This window comes from Xylocopa sonorina, chromosome 15 (assembly GCF_050948175.1).
Source record: "Xylocopa sonorina isolate GNS202 chromosome 15, iyXylSono1_principal, whole genome shotgun sequence".
In the NCBI taxonomy this organism is placed as follows: Eukaryota; Metazoa; Arthropoda; class Insecta; order Hymenoptera; family Apidae; genus Xylocopa; species Xylocopa sonorina.
In genome coordinates this window covers 4,460,953-4,476,276 of record NC_135207.1, presented here as the reverse complement: position 1 = coordinate 4,476,276, position 15,324 = coordinate 4,460,953, and the positions used below count along the sequence as shown (strand labels likewise).

General features: G+C 32.7%; 6 protein-coding genes across 11 annotated transcripts; 2 read left to right on the top strand and 4 right to left on the bottom strand.

The window, feature by feature from the left end:
- The first annotated feature begins 53 nt into the window (after window positions 1–53).
- On the top strand, window positions 54–15,266 carry LOC143430583 (uncharacterized). Of its 2 annotated transcripts, none has more exons than XM_076906925.1 (4): window positions 54–450; window positions 14,365–14,509; window positions 14,586–14,657; window positions 15,012–15,266. In XM_076906925.1, the coding sequence occupies exons 1-4, from the start codon at window positions 329–331 to the stop codon at window positions 15,141–15,143; spliced, it is 471 nt and encodes a 156-aa protein (XP_076763040.1). In that variant the 5' UTR covers window positions 54–328; the 3' UTR covers window positions 15,144–15,266. The 2 variants fall into 2 exon arrangements, with proteins under 2 accessions (XP_076763040.1, XP_076763041.1); XM_076906926.1 differs by lacking the exon at window positions 54–450 and adding an exon at window positions 14,074–14,250 and having other exon boundaries at window positions 15,012–15,261.
- On the bottom strand, window positions 1,353–2,218 carry Sf3b6 (splicing factor 3B subunit 6). Its single transcript, XM_076907385.1, has 3 exons — window positions 2,057–2,218; window positions 1,818–1,936; window positions 1,353–1,747 (listed from the first exon to the last, which is right to left on the bottom strand). The coding sequence occupies exons 1-3, from the start codon at window positions 2,087–2,089 to the stop codon at window positions 1,522–1,524; spliced, it is 378 nt and encodes a 125-aa protein (XP_076763500.1). The 5' UTR covers window positions 2,090–2,218; the 3' UTR covers window positions 1,353–1,521.
- On the bottom strand, window positions 2,658–9,244 carry Eef1delta (elongation factor 1-delta). Of its 5 annotated transcripts, none has more exons than XM_076907380.1 (9): window positions 9,026–9,175; window positions 6,812–6,949; window positions 5,340–5,822; window positions 4,503–4,601; window positions 4,266–4,338; window positions 3,971–4,149; window positions 3,572–3,641; window positions 3,365–3,490; window positions 2,658–3,283 (listed from the first exon to the last, which is right to left on the bottom strand). In XM_076907380.1, the coding sequence occupies exons 2-9, from the start codon at window positions 6,902–6,904 to the stop codon at window positions 3,129–3,131; spliced, it is 1,278 nt and encodes a 425-aa protein (XP_076763495.1). In that variant the 5' UTR covers window positions 6,905–6,949; window positions 9,026–9,175; the 3' UTR covers window positions 2,658–3,128. The 5 variants fall into 5 exon arrangements, with proteins under 5 accessions (XP_076763495.1, XP_076763496.1, XP_076763499.1 ...); XM_076907381.1 differs by lacking the exon at window positions 9,026–9,175 and adding an exon at window positions 8,819–9,014; XM_076907384.1 differs by lacking the exon at window positions 5,340–5,822.
- Chrac-16 (chromatin accessibility complex protein 1) lies at window positions 9,497–10,518 on the top strand. Its single transcript, XM_076906924.1, has 2 exons — window positions 9,497–9,690; window positions 9,947–10,518. Exons 1-2 carry the CDS (start codon window positions 9,556–9,558, stop codon window positions 10,322–10,324), a joined length of 513 nt encoding a protein of 170 aa, XP_076763039.1. The 5' UTR covers window positions 9,497–9,555; the 3' UTR covers window positions 10,325–10,518.
- LOC143430579 (vacuolar ATPase assembly protein VMA12) lies at window positions 10,532–11,518 on the bottom strand. Its single transcript, XM_076906922.1, has 2 exons — window positions 11,100–11,518; window positions 10,532–10,998 (listed from the first exon to the last, which is right to left on the bottom strand). Exons 1-2 carry the CDS (start codon window positions 11,515–11,517, stop codon window positions 10,748–10,750), a joined length of 669 nt encoding a protein of 222 aa, XP_076763037.1. The 5' UTR covers window position 11,518; the 3' UTR covers window positions 10,532–10,747.
- Window positions 11,572–12,602, bottom strand: Muted (biogenesis of lysosome-related organelles complex 1 subunit 5). The gene is made up of 4 exons (XM_076906927.1): window positions 12,504–12,602; window positions 12,318–12,400; window positions 11,914–12,102; window positions 11,572–11,845 (listed from the first exon to the last, which is right to left on the bottom strand). The coding sequence occupies exons 1-4, from the start codon at window positions 12,520–12,522 to the stop codon at window positions 11,678–11,680; spliced, it is 459 nt and encodes a 152-aa protein (XP_076763042.1). The 5' UTR covers window positions 12,523–12,602; the 3' UTR covers window positions 11,572–11,677.
- Window positions 15,267–15,324: the final 58 nt, after the last annotated feature.

The following is a 15,324-nucleotide window of genomic DNA, read 5'->3' as shown; positions in this document are numbered from 1 at the left end:
CGCCATTCCTTCATCCGAACTGTTTACATCGTGTCAAGAATCGCGATCGGCGAAAGTAAATCTCGCGTGAACGTACCTCGCGACACCCCCCAACTCAAGGTGTTATATACATTCGATCCGCTCTGTAAACGGCACTCACACCGGCGATTAAACTAGCAAAACAAAAATAGTCTCCCGCGTGCTCCGTAAGATCGCGCTACTCTTCAAGTCTGATATCTCTAGGCGGCGTGACGTGAACACGGCCTACAGTGCGTAAGGCCATTAATAGGAAAACAGCAATGACGACAAACAACGAACAGCACCCGTATACGAAATATCCGACGTCCGGATGAAAACTGGCGTAGATTGCTCGCGGTATACGTGGTATGTTCTCAAGGCCATCCGCGAATGTCTTGCCGGCGATTTGGTCACTACTACAACAATCGAACGACATTTGACCGAACCCTGGAGGTATGTTTGGTATCTCGAACGCTCTGACTGACCGAAAATATGACGGATTGGTATAAAGTCGAACAAAGAAATTAAGGCCGCATTTAAGAATGTCGCACTATAAAACGGTGCGGCGCGACAACGCGACTAAACGGGCTAAGCGGGTTTTCGCTTTCGACTGAAATCGAATGTCCTACCGGCTAGCCGCTGAACAACAAATCTGTGTGAGTTACGTACATGTGCGCACGCGCGCGTCATTGTGTGTGTGTATGTCGCTGGGTTTCTATGTATTCCGGTACACCGTATATATGCGTTTTTCTACCAGCATCCAGTATCGAGTGTCCGGACAAGTAAACGTAGCCCTGTCGAGCTCGCATTACAAAACGCCAGTGTCGACAAGATGAGTCGACCGATTAAATTACACATGACACGCGTGTACTGCACTCCACTGTGACAGGTACATCTTTTTGGCTTACCTTGACGAAGGTCGCGCCTTCACCTTTTTATGAGCAATCGAATCGCGATCCTCCCAATGAAAACTCGCGATTTCGCTAAATTACTCTACAATCGAAAAGTAAAAAGATCCTCCAATTCTGTTTTGGACAACTTTACATTTGGTTTCCATTGTTTATCTATTTATAACAATCGAAATCTTGCGCTATTGTTATAATCTTATAGCAATCATTCAATGCAAACATATTGTAATGCAGGCTTTTTTTTATTGAACTTGTAACTGAAGTGACAGTACTTTGGAATGATGCAAAATTGTAGGGAGACTGTTTGCTTTAGTTATAGGAATGCTACTCCATCATTGATTGCAAAAGTTGTATCAGTCTTAGCTTTTTAACATGTTTTTGAGAGAAGCAATCGTGTATATTTGTTATTTAGTACTAATCATTGAACTTTTATAACTATTCTTAATGTAGTAAATACAATCATTTATTGAAAGTTATATTCTAAATTTACAATGACGTTATTCTTATTTTATAGTAACAATTTAAAGTTTTCCATTAACTTAAGAAATATTTGTATAACAAAACGTGACTCTGTCTTTTGTGTATTTCAGTTAAATTAATTAGGAAAATTATGCTACTATTTTTTTTCTTCATTCAGGTTATACTTAGTTTTCAACTTATCTATTTCTTCCATTTTCTTATCCACGTCAACTCGTTTAAATGCTTTGTTACTTTGATAGTATAAAACTACTAAATACCTATTACAAACATTAAACCCGCTTAAGTGATCGCAAGCATTTTTTGCATCAAATATATCTTCGTAAACAACAAAGGCTGTTCCCCTGGTTTCAGCAGTATTACCTCTGAGAGAAAGAAACTCGTTAATATTTCATAGTCTTAAAAGACAATCAAGTTATTGATGCAATTACTTACACTCGGATTTGTCTAATAGCTCCATATTTACCAAAAATATCATACATTTCTTCGGCCGTAATTTTATATGGTAAATTTCTTATGTATAACACTCTATTCACTTCAGGAGGTAGCCGCACCTAAAAAACCATTTTTTAATATATGTTTTAATAACCATTACTTAATAACAAGTCTGGATATAGGTTAGGTTAACAATACTTACGCAGTAACGATTTTACACGCTAAACATATTTACTTACGTTGGCTCTTCGTTGCAACATAGCCATAGTCATGTTGGAAATATAATTAGTTTTCTTTCTATTCAGTAGAAAATAAAAATACTGCAACTTGCAGAATACGTTTCTTCTTAATGTCAAAACAGCCACAAGTTGTTTGGATTGGTTTATACGTGTTGTTCTACTAGAGAGCAGCACTGTGATCATTTTCCATTCGTGTGTGTATATATATATATATATGATTAAAGTTGAGATTTTTTAAGGAAAAAGCTAAGGGCAACAATAGAATGAAAAATGTATTGATAATAGAACTTTTAATCATAATAATGGTCAGAAACGAGCAATTAAAAAAAATACAATTCTTAGCAATTAATAAAAAAATATATCATAGATTACATCACATACATTTGTTTTTTTTTTTTTTTCAAAAAAGCTTACATATAAACTCTAGTAAAGCCTCTAGTAAAGTATAATCAAATACTCTACTATATACTGTTCATTAGGATCACTTTTAGGAAATTTCTTCAACTGTTTAACTAATTCTTCTTCCCAAAGTGGTATTTCATCTTTATCTTCATCCTAGTCACTTAAGGCTATTAAGGAGAAATATTTAAGAACGCTAAAATAGAAATATATATTGACAATCTTTATTAGTAACAATGATTTGAAACAAATAATGAAAAATGGTATTAGTAATTAGCATCATTTACTCGCAATATCGTAAATACTCGAACCCGGTTTAAATAGTAGATGAAATGTACTTACGTGATATTACAATTTTATGTGGGTTAAGTTACATTTAAAACATTTACGTTTATATGTTTTAATGAAAGATACATCGGCGATTAATAATATTTTTGTTAATTTACTTGACGAATAATCTTTAGAATCGACTCGATAAATTGACACATCAAATATTAAGATTAGAATACAATTGCTAAATTTCTGATTTCCGCAGTCGCGTTTATTATAGGACACATATGTATCTATCGAAATAGATATTGCTAATGGAATGAAAAGATGGCACAACAGACCGATGCCTGATTGCAATTAGAACCGTCAGATATTTTTCTACGAAGGAAGCTTCGTTAATATTTTATACTTTATTAAAGGCTGCAATATCTACGCTTTGGACGAAGTCTTTAATGTCTAGAATCTTATCTGTAAGCCCATCCACAGAAACTTTATCGTCTTCTATTACACAAGATATTTGAAGTTTGAAAATTCCATAAGCGAGTGGTACAAGTTTTGCTATAACAAGGAGAACAAATATTTTTTTTATTTTAAATTGAATTAAATGACAGATTAATTATCGTAGTATAGATAACTTACACGCTCCCCATAAAAGGCCGTCCATCTCGATCTTCCGAACTTCCTCTTCCATAGCTTTCATATCTGTCTCATCGTCCCACGGTTTTACGTCGAATATGATATTTGACTTGGCGATCAGAGCTGGTTCTACAAATTACCATTGCACATAATAATAGAGTATAATTAATTAAAGTATAATTTGAATTATGAATTTAGTGGATAACTTACTCTTAGCTTTCTTCGCGGCATATGCAGCTAATCTTTGTTCCCTAAGTTTAGCTGCTTCTGCATCTTCACCCTAATAAGTCAAGTATTTAAACAATTTACAGTACAGATCGTAAATAATAAAATGTAATTCTCAATAATTGTACGACAGTACAAGTAAAGTATTCGTATCGAATTCATATGACAAAATAGAAAATTACAGCTGAATGTATCAGTATTCTGGGAATATCTGGTGTACTATATTCCGTAAATGTATTTTTTCAACACTATTGCAACCTATTTGAAAACACGTGTGAAGTGTATCAAATGTATAAATATCGTGCAGAAACGATTTTCAGTCGTTATTGTAAATAAAAGGAAATTGATTGCTTATTGTGTCCTCCGCTATGTCTGCCCACTTGCCTCTGAATCTGAACCAAACAGATCAACATCGTCGTCACCATCTGCGTTTTCTTCAGCTGGTTTTGCAGTTGGTTCAGGTTTAGCAGGACAAATTGCAGATAAAAGTGGATCAATCTTGTTCTCAAGAGCTGTGACACGTTCTTCCAATTTTTCAACAATACCCTTCAACTCTTGGAAAGCTGTTGATAAAGATTTTTAAAGTGATGAACTAGTCTACTCATAAAATGATTGTAGTAAAGGACATTAGTATAGATTGCAATTGCATTTTTTGAGAAAATGGCTAATTACTACTTACCACTAGAACTCAGAATATCCTTTTTGTTTTCATTTGGACTCATGAGACTAGCCACAGCTGCAATGTCATCCATCTGCAAAATAAAATTAAAATGCACTTAAAAATGTAGATAAGAAAACTAATAGTTATTAAATAATTAAATTTTATTCATATGAATTTACATTAATATTGGATGTTGATTAGTAAGCAGATTTAAAGATTTGTTATATAAGGGTGTGCAAAGAGTGCAGTACTCACACACTGTAAAGACTGTTTAATATGTTGACGAGCCTTGGCAACCTCATTGGCTAAACTTCCACCAGCAGATAGAATTGGACTAGTGGTTTGTTGATTCCCCTGCATCCAGCAATATTAAAAATCAACTAAATTGATTGTTACAAACAATCCAATATCGTATCTCCACTACGATTAATCCAAGTCAAAATGAAACATATTGTTATATATGTTAATTAACATATATGTTAAACTTTGCCTTTGAAAGGAAATTTCCAAATCTAATCTCCAATAAAATATGGAGATACCATAAGTAATTCTCAGAAAAAATAAAATTTATATTGTGTGAATATAGATTATCAAGTATATGAGTACTCCATAAAGAAATAAGTTAAGTGGAGATAGATATTTTGAATGTTTAAGAAGTGAATAGATACTAAGCATAACAAACTGTATGTTTGCTATAAGATAAAGGGTTAAAACATATTGTTAATAAGCTACGACTGACAAAATTTATTTAAATCAAAAGCTATCATGCATTACAAAAAAGGCAAGCAGTGTTAAAATAGAATGAAGATATGGTTTAATATTTTTCCTGGTGTTCAGCCAATAGTTATTAATTATTCAATTTTTAACTTAAGAATCGGACAGTAATATGAATCTAAGATTCATAAAATAAAATGTTTATAAAAAGAATAAAATATGATGTCATCTTTGATCGATTCATTAAATGTATTATAAGCAATACTTCTATAGTGATCTCAGCAATGAAAGAAATACATATTACCATGAATTAAACAAAATTCACTAAATATTGCATCAATGCACACAAAACATTAAAGTAACAGTTACAGTATGTACCTGAACAGGTAACTGCTGCTTATTCTTTAATGGAGTAGCATTTTCTTTCACTTCCTCACTATCATTTTTTGCTTTTCTATTGTAATGTCTTGAGCAGATACAATTATCCGCTTTATTCTTTTTTTCCTTCACCTCTTTTGTATTATATTTTTTCGATGCATCATCAGAAGGACTAGTTTCCTTTCTTTTCTCATTTGGCTCAGTTTTTGTACTGTCAGATGTTTTTTTCTCTTCTATGTTTTCTTTCTTTTGTGTATTTATTTTATTCTCACTTTTGTTTGTCTTTAATGATTTCATTTGAGATTTAGTATCCTTTATATCATTCGGAATAATCTCAAATCTCAATATCTTATTCTTTTTAGATTTCTCAGACTTAATTTTAGTTAAGGTATTATTGTCAGCAGAAATATTATCTTGATAGTTATTAGTTACAGACACATCAGATTTAAGAGAGTAACTATCCATGATTTCATGATACACCACCTTGAAACATTAAGCTATGCATGTAAGAACTCGTATCTCACGTTTAATGATATATAAAATAGAAAATTAATTGAAGCATGTTTTTACATGCTTTATTTAAATATTATCACTACAGAGCACAACTGCACAAAACTAAAGACCTTTATTATACAGTGCATGCATTCTTTAAACTTATCAAATATATAAACACACGTATATATATACTTAAAACAATACATTGTGTATAACTATGAACTTAAACAAATGAACAGAAAATATTACATTAAATCTTCTGCTTTTATTTTATATTATCAATTATACTTATCAGAAAGGCTTTGTATTAAAAAAGAAATATAAAATTAGGCAATTTATTGGACAATTGAGAACACACAACTATAAATGGGAATTAAGTTTATATATGTATATATAAAAAAATAAAATTCCCAACACCTTATGAAATTACAAGCAGATGAAATTCTCCTTATCACCAGATATTCCCTGAAGTGTGTGTTAAACATGTTAGTTTTCTGTTAGTACAAGGAAAAGAAAAATACAAGGCATAACAGAAAGGCAAACATTAGCTGTAGATGTTGGGGCTGACAATAATACGTCTTTGACAATTTTCTGTTTTTAAACATACTTTCTTTAAAGCAATTACCCAGTAAGCTAAATTGAGCTTATGTCAGCAGACTGTGTTATATTTCTGCTAAAAGTCTGTTAACATAATTTAATATATCAAATCCTGTATCAAATTTGTAGCTGCTCTGATAACAAAAATTTAGCAAGCATTTTACAAAACCTACTAGAATAAATTTATTCGATTGCGTATTTAATAAAAACCATTAAATATTAAATTTTAAATATTACATAATAATAGAAATGAATGAAATTAAAAACTTGTTTCGTTTGATAATTTGTATGTTTAGAAACATTTATCTAAACCCCATCTGCAATCAGTCTTATGTTCAGTTACATTAATAATGATTCGTCGCTGAAGATACGGTACTTACCTTGGCCATTTTTTCAAAATATAGTCGTTCTGCCTTGTCATAGGATGGCTTGTCAAACCATACCTTCTCGTGTGCTAATGCCGATTTCTCCATGATGATTTAGACGAGTTATTCAATGCTAAAGATGCAAGTAAATTTCTGTAACATGAAATTTTATTTACCTCAAAAGGGCTGCAAATATTTCTGCACTAAATACTTCCACTTAGGAATATATTGATTTTTAACAGTCAAATCTTATGCTTTATTCAACCGTAATTTACATATGAGTATTTATAACTTAAAAAACTATTTGAAAATTGAAAGATGTGGAAAATAAGAGTATTAACAAATATTTTAGTTCATTACAATAATTTATTAAAAATACATCTCTCTGTTATATGTACAGTAAATAAAAAAATTATATAATGCTGTGTAAGCAGAGAATAATAAAAACTTCTTTGTACAATATAAAATAATTATATAATATATATCAATAATCAACAACTTATTACATAAATATTACTTATGATCAAGAACTGTCATCATCACTGCTAAAATATTCAGATTTAAATGGAACTTTTGATACTTTAGGAAGCTTTAGTGTATAGATTTGTTTAACTGATACTTGTTCTTCTTTGTTTGTTATACTTTCCAACAACTTATAAATTTTGCTCTCTTCTATTGATGGAATTACACATGGATATATTTCTGATGCTTTTATACCAAAATATTGAACAAATGCTTTAAGTTCTTCAAGAGAGGAATGTGTAGCGTAACATACATTAAAAGTTTGTTCTCGACTTTTATCCCATTCCCCTACTACACTCGTATCTCTGTCTTTCCATTTCCGAACAGAGGGGATAATAGTCATGATATATTCTGATTTTATATCATCCCTACATTCTAAGCTCTTTGAACTGAATTTCCTTTTGCATGCATGAATTCGAGTACTATGCGGTTCATTTGTGACATAACAAGACAATTCAGCGATACGACAATAACTTTTATATACATGTGTTCTAACATGAATTTTTATTCCTAACATTTTAGACAATTCAATAAATAAAAACTCAGAACCGTACAGAGCAGAACATTCCAGAATAACAACATTTCTTGGGTCTTTACTTAACCAATAATTAGTGATGTCACGTATTTTAATTATACTTTCCTGTCTTGTAGGAAAAGTCTTAAAATTATTGCTTAGAAACGTAGTATCTAAGTAGACTTTAGTAAATGTTTTTGGTATCAATTTGGTATGTTCACGATAATGTAAACATTTTAACTTTGGAAAGTCTATTGGATTGACACGAAAATCACCAGTATATAATACGGAAACATTATCTTTTTCGAAAAGAAACATTACAGAACCCGGACAATGTCCTGCCGGAATAGCAGTTACAAAAAGAAGGATCTTATTGTTATTCTTTTGATTTAATGTGTATTCTATAACAGTAGGTGTATCGATATCTATTTCTTTCACGCAAGAACTTTCAAATGTAAATATATTTCCCAATAGAACTTTTGTAATTGGACTACAATAGAGGTGTTTCTGATTACTGTGTAAATTCATAAACATATTATTTGATAAACCATTCATATGATCAAGATGACAATGACTGAGAAAAAATATAGAAGATCCTAAGTTTTCTTCGTCAAAGCGATCCACTGAGATGCCAGGTATCTCCTCAATAAGCCCAAGAAAAGTTGACATTCTGATAGGTGTTTTATTCCTGTAATTTATAAAATTGGCATAAACCGTGCCAATTTCCATTCAGAGGATAACTATATATTGATAATAAGTGTGTCAAGTTATGATGTAAAAGAATGATAAGATAGTCACATAAATTATTCATTCCACAAGGATGTAAAAATTGAAAGAGAAGACATTCTAACACAGGAAGTTATCACAAGTTGACAACAGATGTTTGTTAAATTAGAGGATAAAAGTTGATATCGTAATTTATAGCTATGGATTGGGCATATATATTTAGAATGAAAGAAATAGGTTAAATGAAATCATTTACGAACCGATGAGCTAACAATCTGAATGACTGTGTACGAACAATCAGAAAAATGTTCACTGGAACATTATTAACACGAATCCGCCATGTGCCGTATTGATCGATTAATTTGGTGGTTCTATAGCGAAGTACAATTAATTCGTCGGCTGTTAAGACTACAAATCGATTTGACGTGCATACGGACTATATACCGCTTAAATATTATTAAATATACCTTGACTCGTCACAGATTGTCAGATTGATGCAACAATTGTCTGCTCGCCAAAATTTCTGTATGCCGGATATAACGTGCCAATTAAAAAGAAATAGAAACAGTGATGTGCGATCAGTAAAAGAAGATGTCACTAGGGTACCTTATTATTACTAACGAATTCAACATATGTTTATTTTTTTCTAAACTACCTTGGAGAGAACTTTAATTTTGATAAGGAATAGTAAATAACATAGCGTTTAAATTACTTTATTTATAATATTTTCTGTTCAGAAACACTTTAAAGGTACGTAATACAATGTGAACAATTTTGATCACGTCCATTTGGAAATATTAAAATTATTTAAATTTATAAAAATTAGTCGATTACGTAGTAGTTCTATATGCATTCTGATAAAATATTTACAATATATTTACGAGTTTCTTGTTGAATTAATACTAAATGTATGAAGTTCGAAAACTGGCGGGAATTGCGCAACATATTGTTGCACTGTTTGTGTTCGTTCCTAACAGAAATCAATCTAATAGTAAAAATGACTGCGCAAGGATCACCGGTTAAAATAAAAGAGTTACGTTTACCGATGTCAAGGGTAAAAACAATTATGAAAAGTTCTCCTTACGTTGATACTATCGGTCAGGACGGACTGTACCTAGTCACAAAAGCTACGGTAAGATTAGTATTACAATTTTTAGGTTAAGTGACGTTTGAACGTGAATATTTTTTATATTTGTGCAGTTTCCATATTAGTTATACCGCGGGTCAATTAAACATTTCTGTATGTTTTACATTCATATTTAAGACATTTGTCAAACAATCATTTAACGTTACACCATTACGCAGATGTGTATGTTTTATTGAGTGCTTTTGTGTTTTTTTCGCCATGGCGAATACAAACAATGAAACGCATGAAAATAATTTTATAGGAACTATTTATTCATTATCTAACGGAAGAAGCACATTTACAAAGCAACAAAGGGAATTCTTTGGACTATAAACATCTAGCAGAAGTGGTTCAGACCAATGACATTTTGGAATTTCTCAGAGAAATAATGCCACGAAAGATAACTGTCAGACAATTTAAAGAAATGATGGCTGCCAGAAATGCGCACAGCAGTTCATCCGAGAGTACCTCGGATTCGGATAGTGACAGTGAATCGGATACAGATTCTTGTTCCGATAGTGATGATAGAAAAGCAGATGATAACTCATCAAATAGTGAGCAAGAAAGTGAAACAAAAGAGAATGGTAGAAGTGACTCTACTAGTGACAAAAGTGACAGTGAAGATGAGACTAAAAGATAAGAGAACAGATATTTATTTCTATAAGACAGGCTCTCTCTGATTATTTGAAGAACTATACTCAACTGAGAATAATACAGCTCTGCGAAAACGTTTGATTTTTAAGAAAATATTTAAAGTATTTTTACTTACATGTCTGTACATACATTATGAAAACATTGTGAAAACATATACAAAGTAAAGGACTTATTTATTAATTTTGCAATGTAGTAACCTAAAAAGCTCTTTGCTATATTTTAGCTAAATTATTACACAATACAAAATAAATGCATACATTTTTCTATTACTTAAATTGCTATTTGCTTTGTCATTTCATTTATTAGCATATTATAAGTAATTTTGTTGCATGTTCCAAACTTTTTTGTAAAAGCTGCAAAAAGATATTAACTTTTAGAATAAATTTTTACAATAATAAGTCCTAACTTTTTATTCTTGATGCAATTTTTTTGGTATCGATGTTGAAACAGGATCATATACATCTTCATTTAATTTAATTGCTAAGAAATAAATTTCAGCTAAAGCTATGATCAATGCGCAAATTATGCCCAATAACAATCTAAATCCAAAGTCTAAACTTCCCACTATCAACTCCACACCTATGAATCCAAAGGCAAAACCTGCTAGCACAGAAAACACAAACTGTGCGACAGCTATAAGTTGCTTATTTATCTGCTTCACTGAAAAAGATAAAAATAAAATGTATCTGCAATTTATGCTTTCTGAATCTTTCTAAGCTTTTGTCACTGCAATTTAGAAAAGATTGTCACAAGAAACTTACTTTGATAAGAAATACTGTCTTCTGGTAAATTCATTGTAGTGGTATCTACATTTTTGGTCATAGCTTTGTATCTCAGAGCATCCTGTTGTGCTTTCAATTTTTGAGTTCTAGCTTCTAACTCAGCATTTCTTGGTGTTATTTTTGGAGTAGGTAATATAATATCATCTTGCTCTAAGAGGTCATGTAAATAAATATGTTCTACATTGGTGGTTCTATATTCTTCTAAGTACTTATTCAACCATCTCAACTCATCTAGTTTCAATAAAATATTTTTTTGCTTGTCCCTAGAAGACTTTTTTAAAGCAACAATAGCAGCTGGAGTTGTGTTTGTTTTTTTCACATTCTTGCAAATGAATTCAATCAGTTTCTTATTTGGTTTGATCTTTATAGAAGGATCTTCTATTGATTCAACCGGCATTCTTATATCTTTCAATAAAAATTGTTTATTACTAGCAAAATATTGTCACTAGATTTATATATCTATTAAGTCCAAAGTTGGTACTGCTTCGTTTTATAAATTACAAAGTACAAAATGTGTCCTTGCAATATTGCTGCATAAGAAGGGAATAGTTATCAATTTAGGATGTGATGTGTAATTTTCTTTCTAGGTCAATGTAAAATTCTTTTATCTCATTCTCTTTTTCCTCAAATGTTTGATTTACTTTCTCACACTTATCGCTCATATCATTAACAAACTTCTCCCATTCTTGTTTTCTTATTTCCCTGTTCTCTTGCAATGCAATATCCTAGAAAATGATTGATGATTTAATGAGCAGATATTCCTACAGTATTAGTAATACAATGTGATTCATACACTGTCAAAATCTTGTTCTCTTTGAAGGACTCTTTCGCACATACTCAAGGCAACGTCAACATTTGCTTTTAAGCTGGGCAAATGACAGTCTCCAAGTTGTTCCGTTCGATCAAGTTGACTTTCCTTTAATTCTGTCGAATATTCAAGTATCTTGAAAAGTCGTTCGACTTCTCGATCGTCCCTCTTCTCCTACAAATTTCTCTTCGACATTAATTTATACAGGTTAGATCAGTTTAGGTTAAGTACACAAAGTTAGTGGCAAGTTATTATGAATCACGTACAGACACTACTCAATTCAGATTTTATTGTAGTTAATATTCTCGTACAGGTTTCTTATACAGTTGTTACTTCCACTTTCAGTTAAAATAAAGACGTTAATAAAAAATCAGAATCGCGTTCTTTACCTGAAATTCGCGTAAGAAGAATGTGATTTCGCCTTGGACGAACGGTCGGTGATCGAACAGTCGGCTCCAAATCTCACCCGTGTCTACGAAAATATGACATCGCTAATAAAATTATAAGAAATATTTGTAACGATAAAGTGAATATTTGAAATTTACGTGTTTATAATTAATCAGAACATGCCACACCTTTGATAATGGACGCCATGTTCCCCCGTGAGTCGTAAGATTGGGGTATCGCTAACTTTTACAGCCTCGCTGACTATGATTCCGCGAACCGCGCTGAATACAAAATTTTCTCCTTCGTTAGTAGATTTCTTTCTTATTATTGAACTGTTCGTTGTTTAAATAAATTGATTTTTAAATGAATACTTCTAAAAAGAAGGGTACTCCAACAGAATCTTGATACACTTGCTAATTATTACTGCGTGTACTCTGTTTTCGATATTTTGCACACATTTTGCACTTTTTATACATTTATATTTCCATTAATGCATAAAACATAATTTAGTTATTATTTGATAATATTTTTTGTTGTAGGAAATGTTTTTGAAAAAGCACAAGAATCGTGTTTGCACCTTTTATTCATTTTGTTATTAACACCGTTGCATGATTAATCCCGCTACGTTTTAATTGTAACAATACCATTTATTTTTTTTAATCAACGCGTATAGAAAAAGAGGAATTATAACGATGCAAACAGCAAAAAATTAAAGGATAACAAGGCGTAGAGCATGATAGCTATGCATTTATGCGGATTTTCAGAGAACAAACGGGAGGTGCATTATAGTAAGTCTCGAATGAAAAATAATAGATATGCAAAGGGCGAAAGATATTTTAATGCTGCGATATGAAAGCTTTACCAAGATAAATCAGGACTGCATTTCATTTGGTTGAGTGGTGTTTCATCCTAAAATGCATTTCCAATTGCAATCCCGCCCGGGGACTTTCCTTCTGCTTGCCCATCAGTTGTTCTCAATTGCAAATTTAAGCAACTCGCGTACTCCGTTAAAATATGCTTCCTACCTACTGATTATCGATTAGCGTGCTACGATTCGCAACTGTTTCGTCGTTGTCATTTCACACGATTGCTCGCATCGGCATAGAAATCGAGATAGGGTATTCTAAACCTTTCATTGGCACAAATAAAATTTGTGGTAATCGAAGCTTTTATTTTTAGATGATTAAGTAAACTTTTAATCGTAACAATTGCTAAACTTCCTTTGAGCTTTTTTATCGAGACGAATATAACTTATCCTATCGAGGTTGTTGCAAAGGTTCCTCTTTCCTTTTTCGCCATTTTCTCCTGATAAGTTCGAGAACCTTTCCGCAGGTTAAGGAAAGTAATTACAGACAGGAAATTGCTCAAGGAAAATGGGCTTTTCATTGAGTCCCTTGATCAGCTGACGTTTAAACTAGAAATAATTATTTGCCGCTCAAACGATGAACAAATTTGTTGTCCTGGGGATGTAAAGTTCAATAATTATTGTTTGAGTGCTTAGCGTCCGCTATCGACGATGAGGAGTACTCTAGCGAAATATTTTACGATAATCGTGTTGCGAAAGAAATCGCTCGATCGCCGGACATTATTCAACACCCATCAAGAATGATGCGTTCGATCGAACAAACGGAGGCGAATGTATATTCGACACCGATTCATTTCATTCTCGCGTTACAGCGTGGCACGTAACTGATCGGTAGAATATTTGAGACATCGAGCGGATACCGCGAGCACAATTGCATCGTGTGACCGAACATGCACTTGGCGAACCGATGGTAGGGATTTCAGCAGTATATAAATGTGAAACCCCGTTCGATTGTTCATCTTCACCGCGAAACTAAGCTCACATCGATTTCAAACAACGAACCGTCGTTGAATCGCAATGGATCGCTTCTTGCTCTACGTCTTGTTGGTCACCATTTTCCCATTTGCATTGTAATAATTTCATTCGCTTCTCTGATGTATCGTTTGGAATCTTAAAATTCTCTTGATAATCGAAGAGTTACGTTTTCTGTGTTAACAATTGTCCCTTAATTTGGAATTTTCCAGCCAAGAGACCGTGAAAGAGGGTGGCTGCGAGTGCGCCTTGTTTCCCACGGAAGTGTCAACGTCGATCATCGAACGTAGTCTTCCATGTAACGTCACGTGCGACAACGAAGGGGAGGAAAAGTGTCTACAATTGTGCGTCGCTTTGGTCAGTAAATAATAGTGGCTATATCTCCGATAGTATGGCTGGTAAACGTTAGAAGGATACGTGTGATTCTGTGCAGGCGGAAAGCGCGAGAGACCAGGCACCGCATATGATCTGCGAGAAGCTGAACGCCCACGTGGAAAATCTCCTGGTGAGTTTACAAAACGATTGAATTTAAAGTGAAAAATTCATTTCCCCGTCGCCAACGTTGACGCATTATGTACACACACGTCGTTCGTCTCGCTCAACATATAATTTTCAATGAATTCGTTCACAACAAAATGGATTTTCTCGCATCATTGAAAGTGCAGAATCCATGTCCGATACATAATACGTTTTATTATCAAATCTATTATCTTTTTCAATTTCTTTGTCTTTTCTTATTATCATCGTTATGAAAATATGATCCATCTTTGGGAAGAGGTTTCATTTTTCTGGCTCTGTGCAATAAAGAAGTTAAGAAATTCCACGTGTATTATTAAAGGCATGTTTAATATTTTTTCAGGTGGCGGTGTATGCGAGAGTGTGCAACGCGACCAACTGGAAATTCACTGGTTTGAAAGCAGCGGATCCAATTTGCTGCCATGATGGAAAGAGTACAGCCTGCGACGGGCCAGCTTCAGTGATCGAGAATTAAAAGAATTTAGTTGCTATTATTTCGCAATACGTTGGTTAGTCTGTTGTGAAAATTTCAAGTAATCATCCATGAAACATTTATTATATTGCTAATCGATAAGTTTATTCGTTTCTATCATTGTCGTATGAATATGATCGCTTAACAGTGATCGATTGGGTAGAAATTGAGCAGACACCTCTTG

Bases quoted from the DNA above. Each gene is read 5' to 3' on its own strand.
- LOC143430583 (XM_076906925.1), top strand. From the start codon at position 329: ATGAAAACTGGCGTAGATTGCTCGCGGTATACGTGGTATGTTCTCAAG. The intron at 451-14,364 runs GTATGTTTGGTA...GGAATTTTCCAG, and splicing joins CATTTGACCGAACCCTGGAG to CCAAGAGACCGTGAAAGAGG. The intron at 14,510-14,585 runs GTCAGTAAATAA...GATTCTGTGCAG, and splicing joins TACAATTGTGCGTCGCTTTG to GCGGAAAGCGCGAGAGACCA.
- Eef1delta (XM_076907380.1), bottom strand. From the start codon at position 6,904: ATGGAGAAATCGGCATTAGCACACGAGAAGGTATGGTTTGACAAGCCA. The intron at 5,823-6,811 runs GTAAGTACCGTA...TAATGTTTCAAG, and splicing joins ATTTTGAAAAAATGGCCAAG to GTGGTGTATCATGAAATCAT. The intron at 3,642-3,970 runs GCAAGTGGGCAG...TTGACTTATTAG, and splicing joins TGTTTGGTTCAGATTCAGAG to GGTGAAGATGCAGAAGCAGC.
- Muted (XM_076906927.1), bottom strand. The intron at 12,103-12,317 runs GTAAAGAACGCG...AGAAATTTGTAG, and splicing joins TCTTCTTACGCGAATTTCAG to GAGAAGAGGGACGATCGAGA. The intron at 11,846-11,913 runs GTATGAATCACA...ATCATTTTCTAG, and splicing joins GAGAACAAGATTTTGACAGT to GATATTGCATTGCAAGAGAA.
- LOC143430579 (XM_076906922.1), bottom strand. From the start codon at position 11,517: ATGCCGGTTGAATCAATAGAAGATCCTTCTATAAAGATCAAACCAAAT. The intron at 10,999-11,099 runs GTAAGTTTCTTG...TATCTTTTTCAG, and splicing joins AGACAGTATTTCTTATCAAA to TGAAGCAGATAAATAAGCAA.
- Chrac-16 (XM_076906924.1), top strand. From the start codon at position 9,556: ATGACTGCGCAAGGATCACCGGTTAAAATAAAAGAGTTACGTTTACCG. The intron at 9,691-9,946 runs GTAAGATTAGTA...ATAATTTTATAG, and splicing joins ACCTAGTCACAAAAGCTACG to GAACTATTTATTCATTATCT.
- Sf3b6 (XM_076907385.1), bottom strand. From the start codon at position 2,089: ATGACTATGGCTATGTTGCAACGAAGAGCCAAC. The intron at 1,937-2,056 runs GTAAGTAAATAT...ATGGTTTTTTAG, and splicing joins TGTTGCAACGAAGAGCCAAC to GTGCGGCTACCTCCTGAAGT. The intron at 1,748-1,817 runs GTAAGTAATTGC...TCTTTCTCTCAG, and splicing joins GCTATTAGACAAATCCGAGT to AGGTAATACTGCTGAAACCA.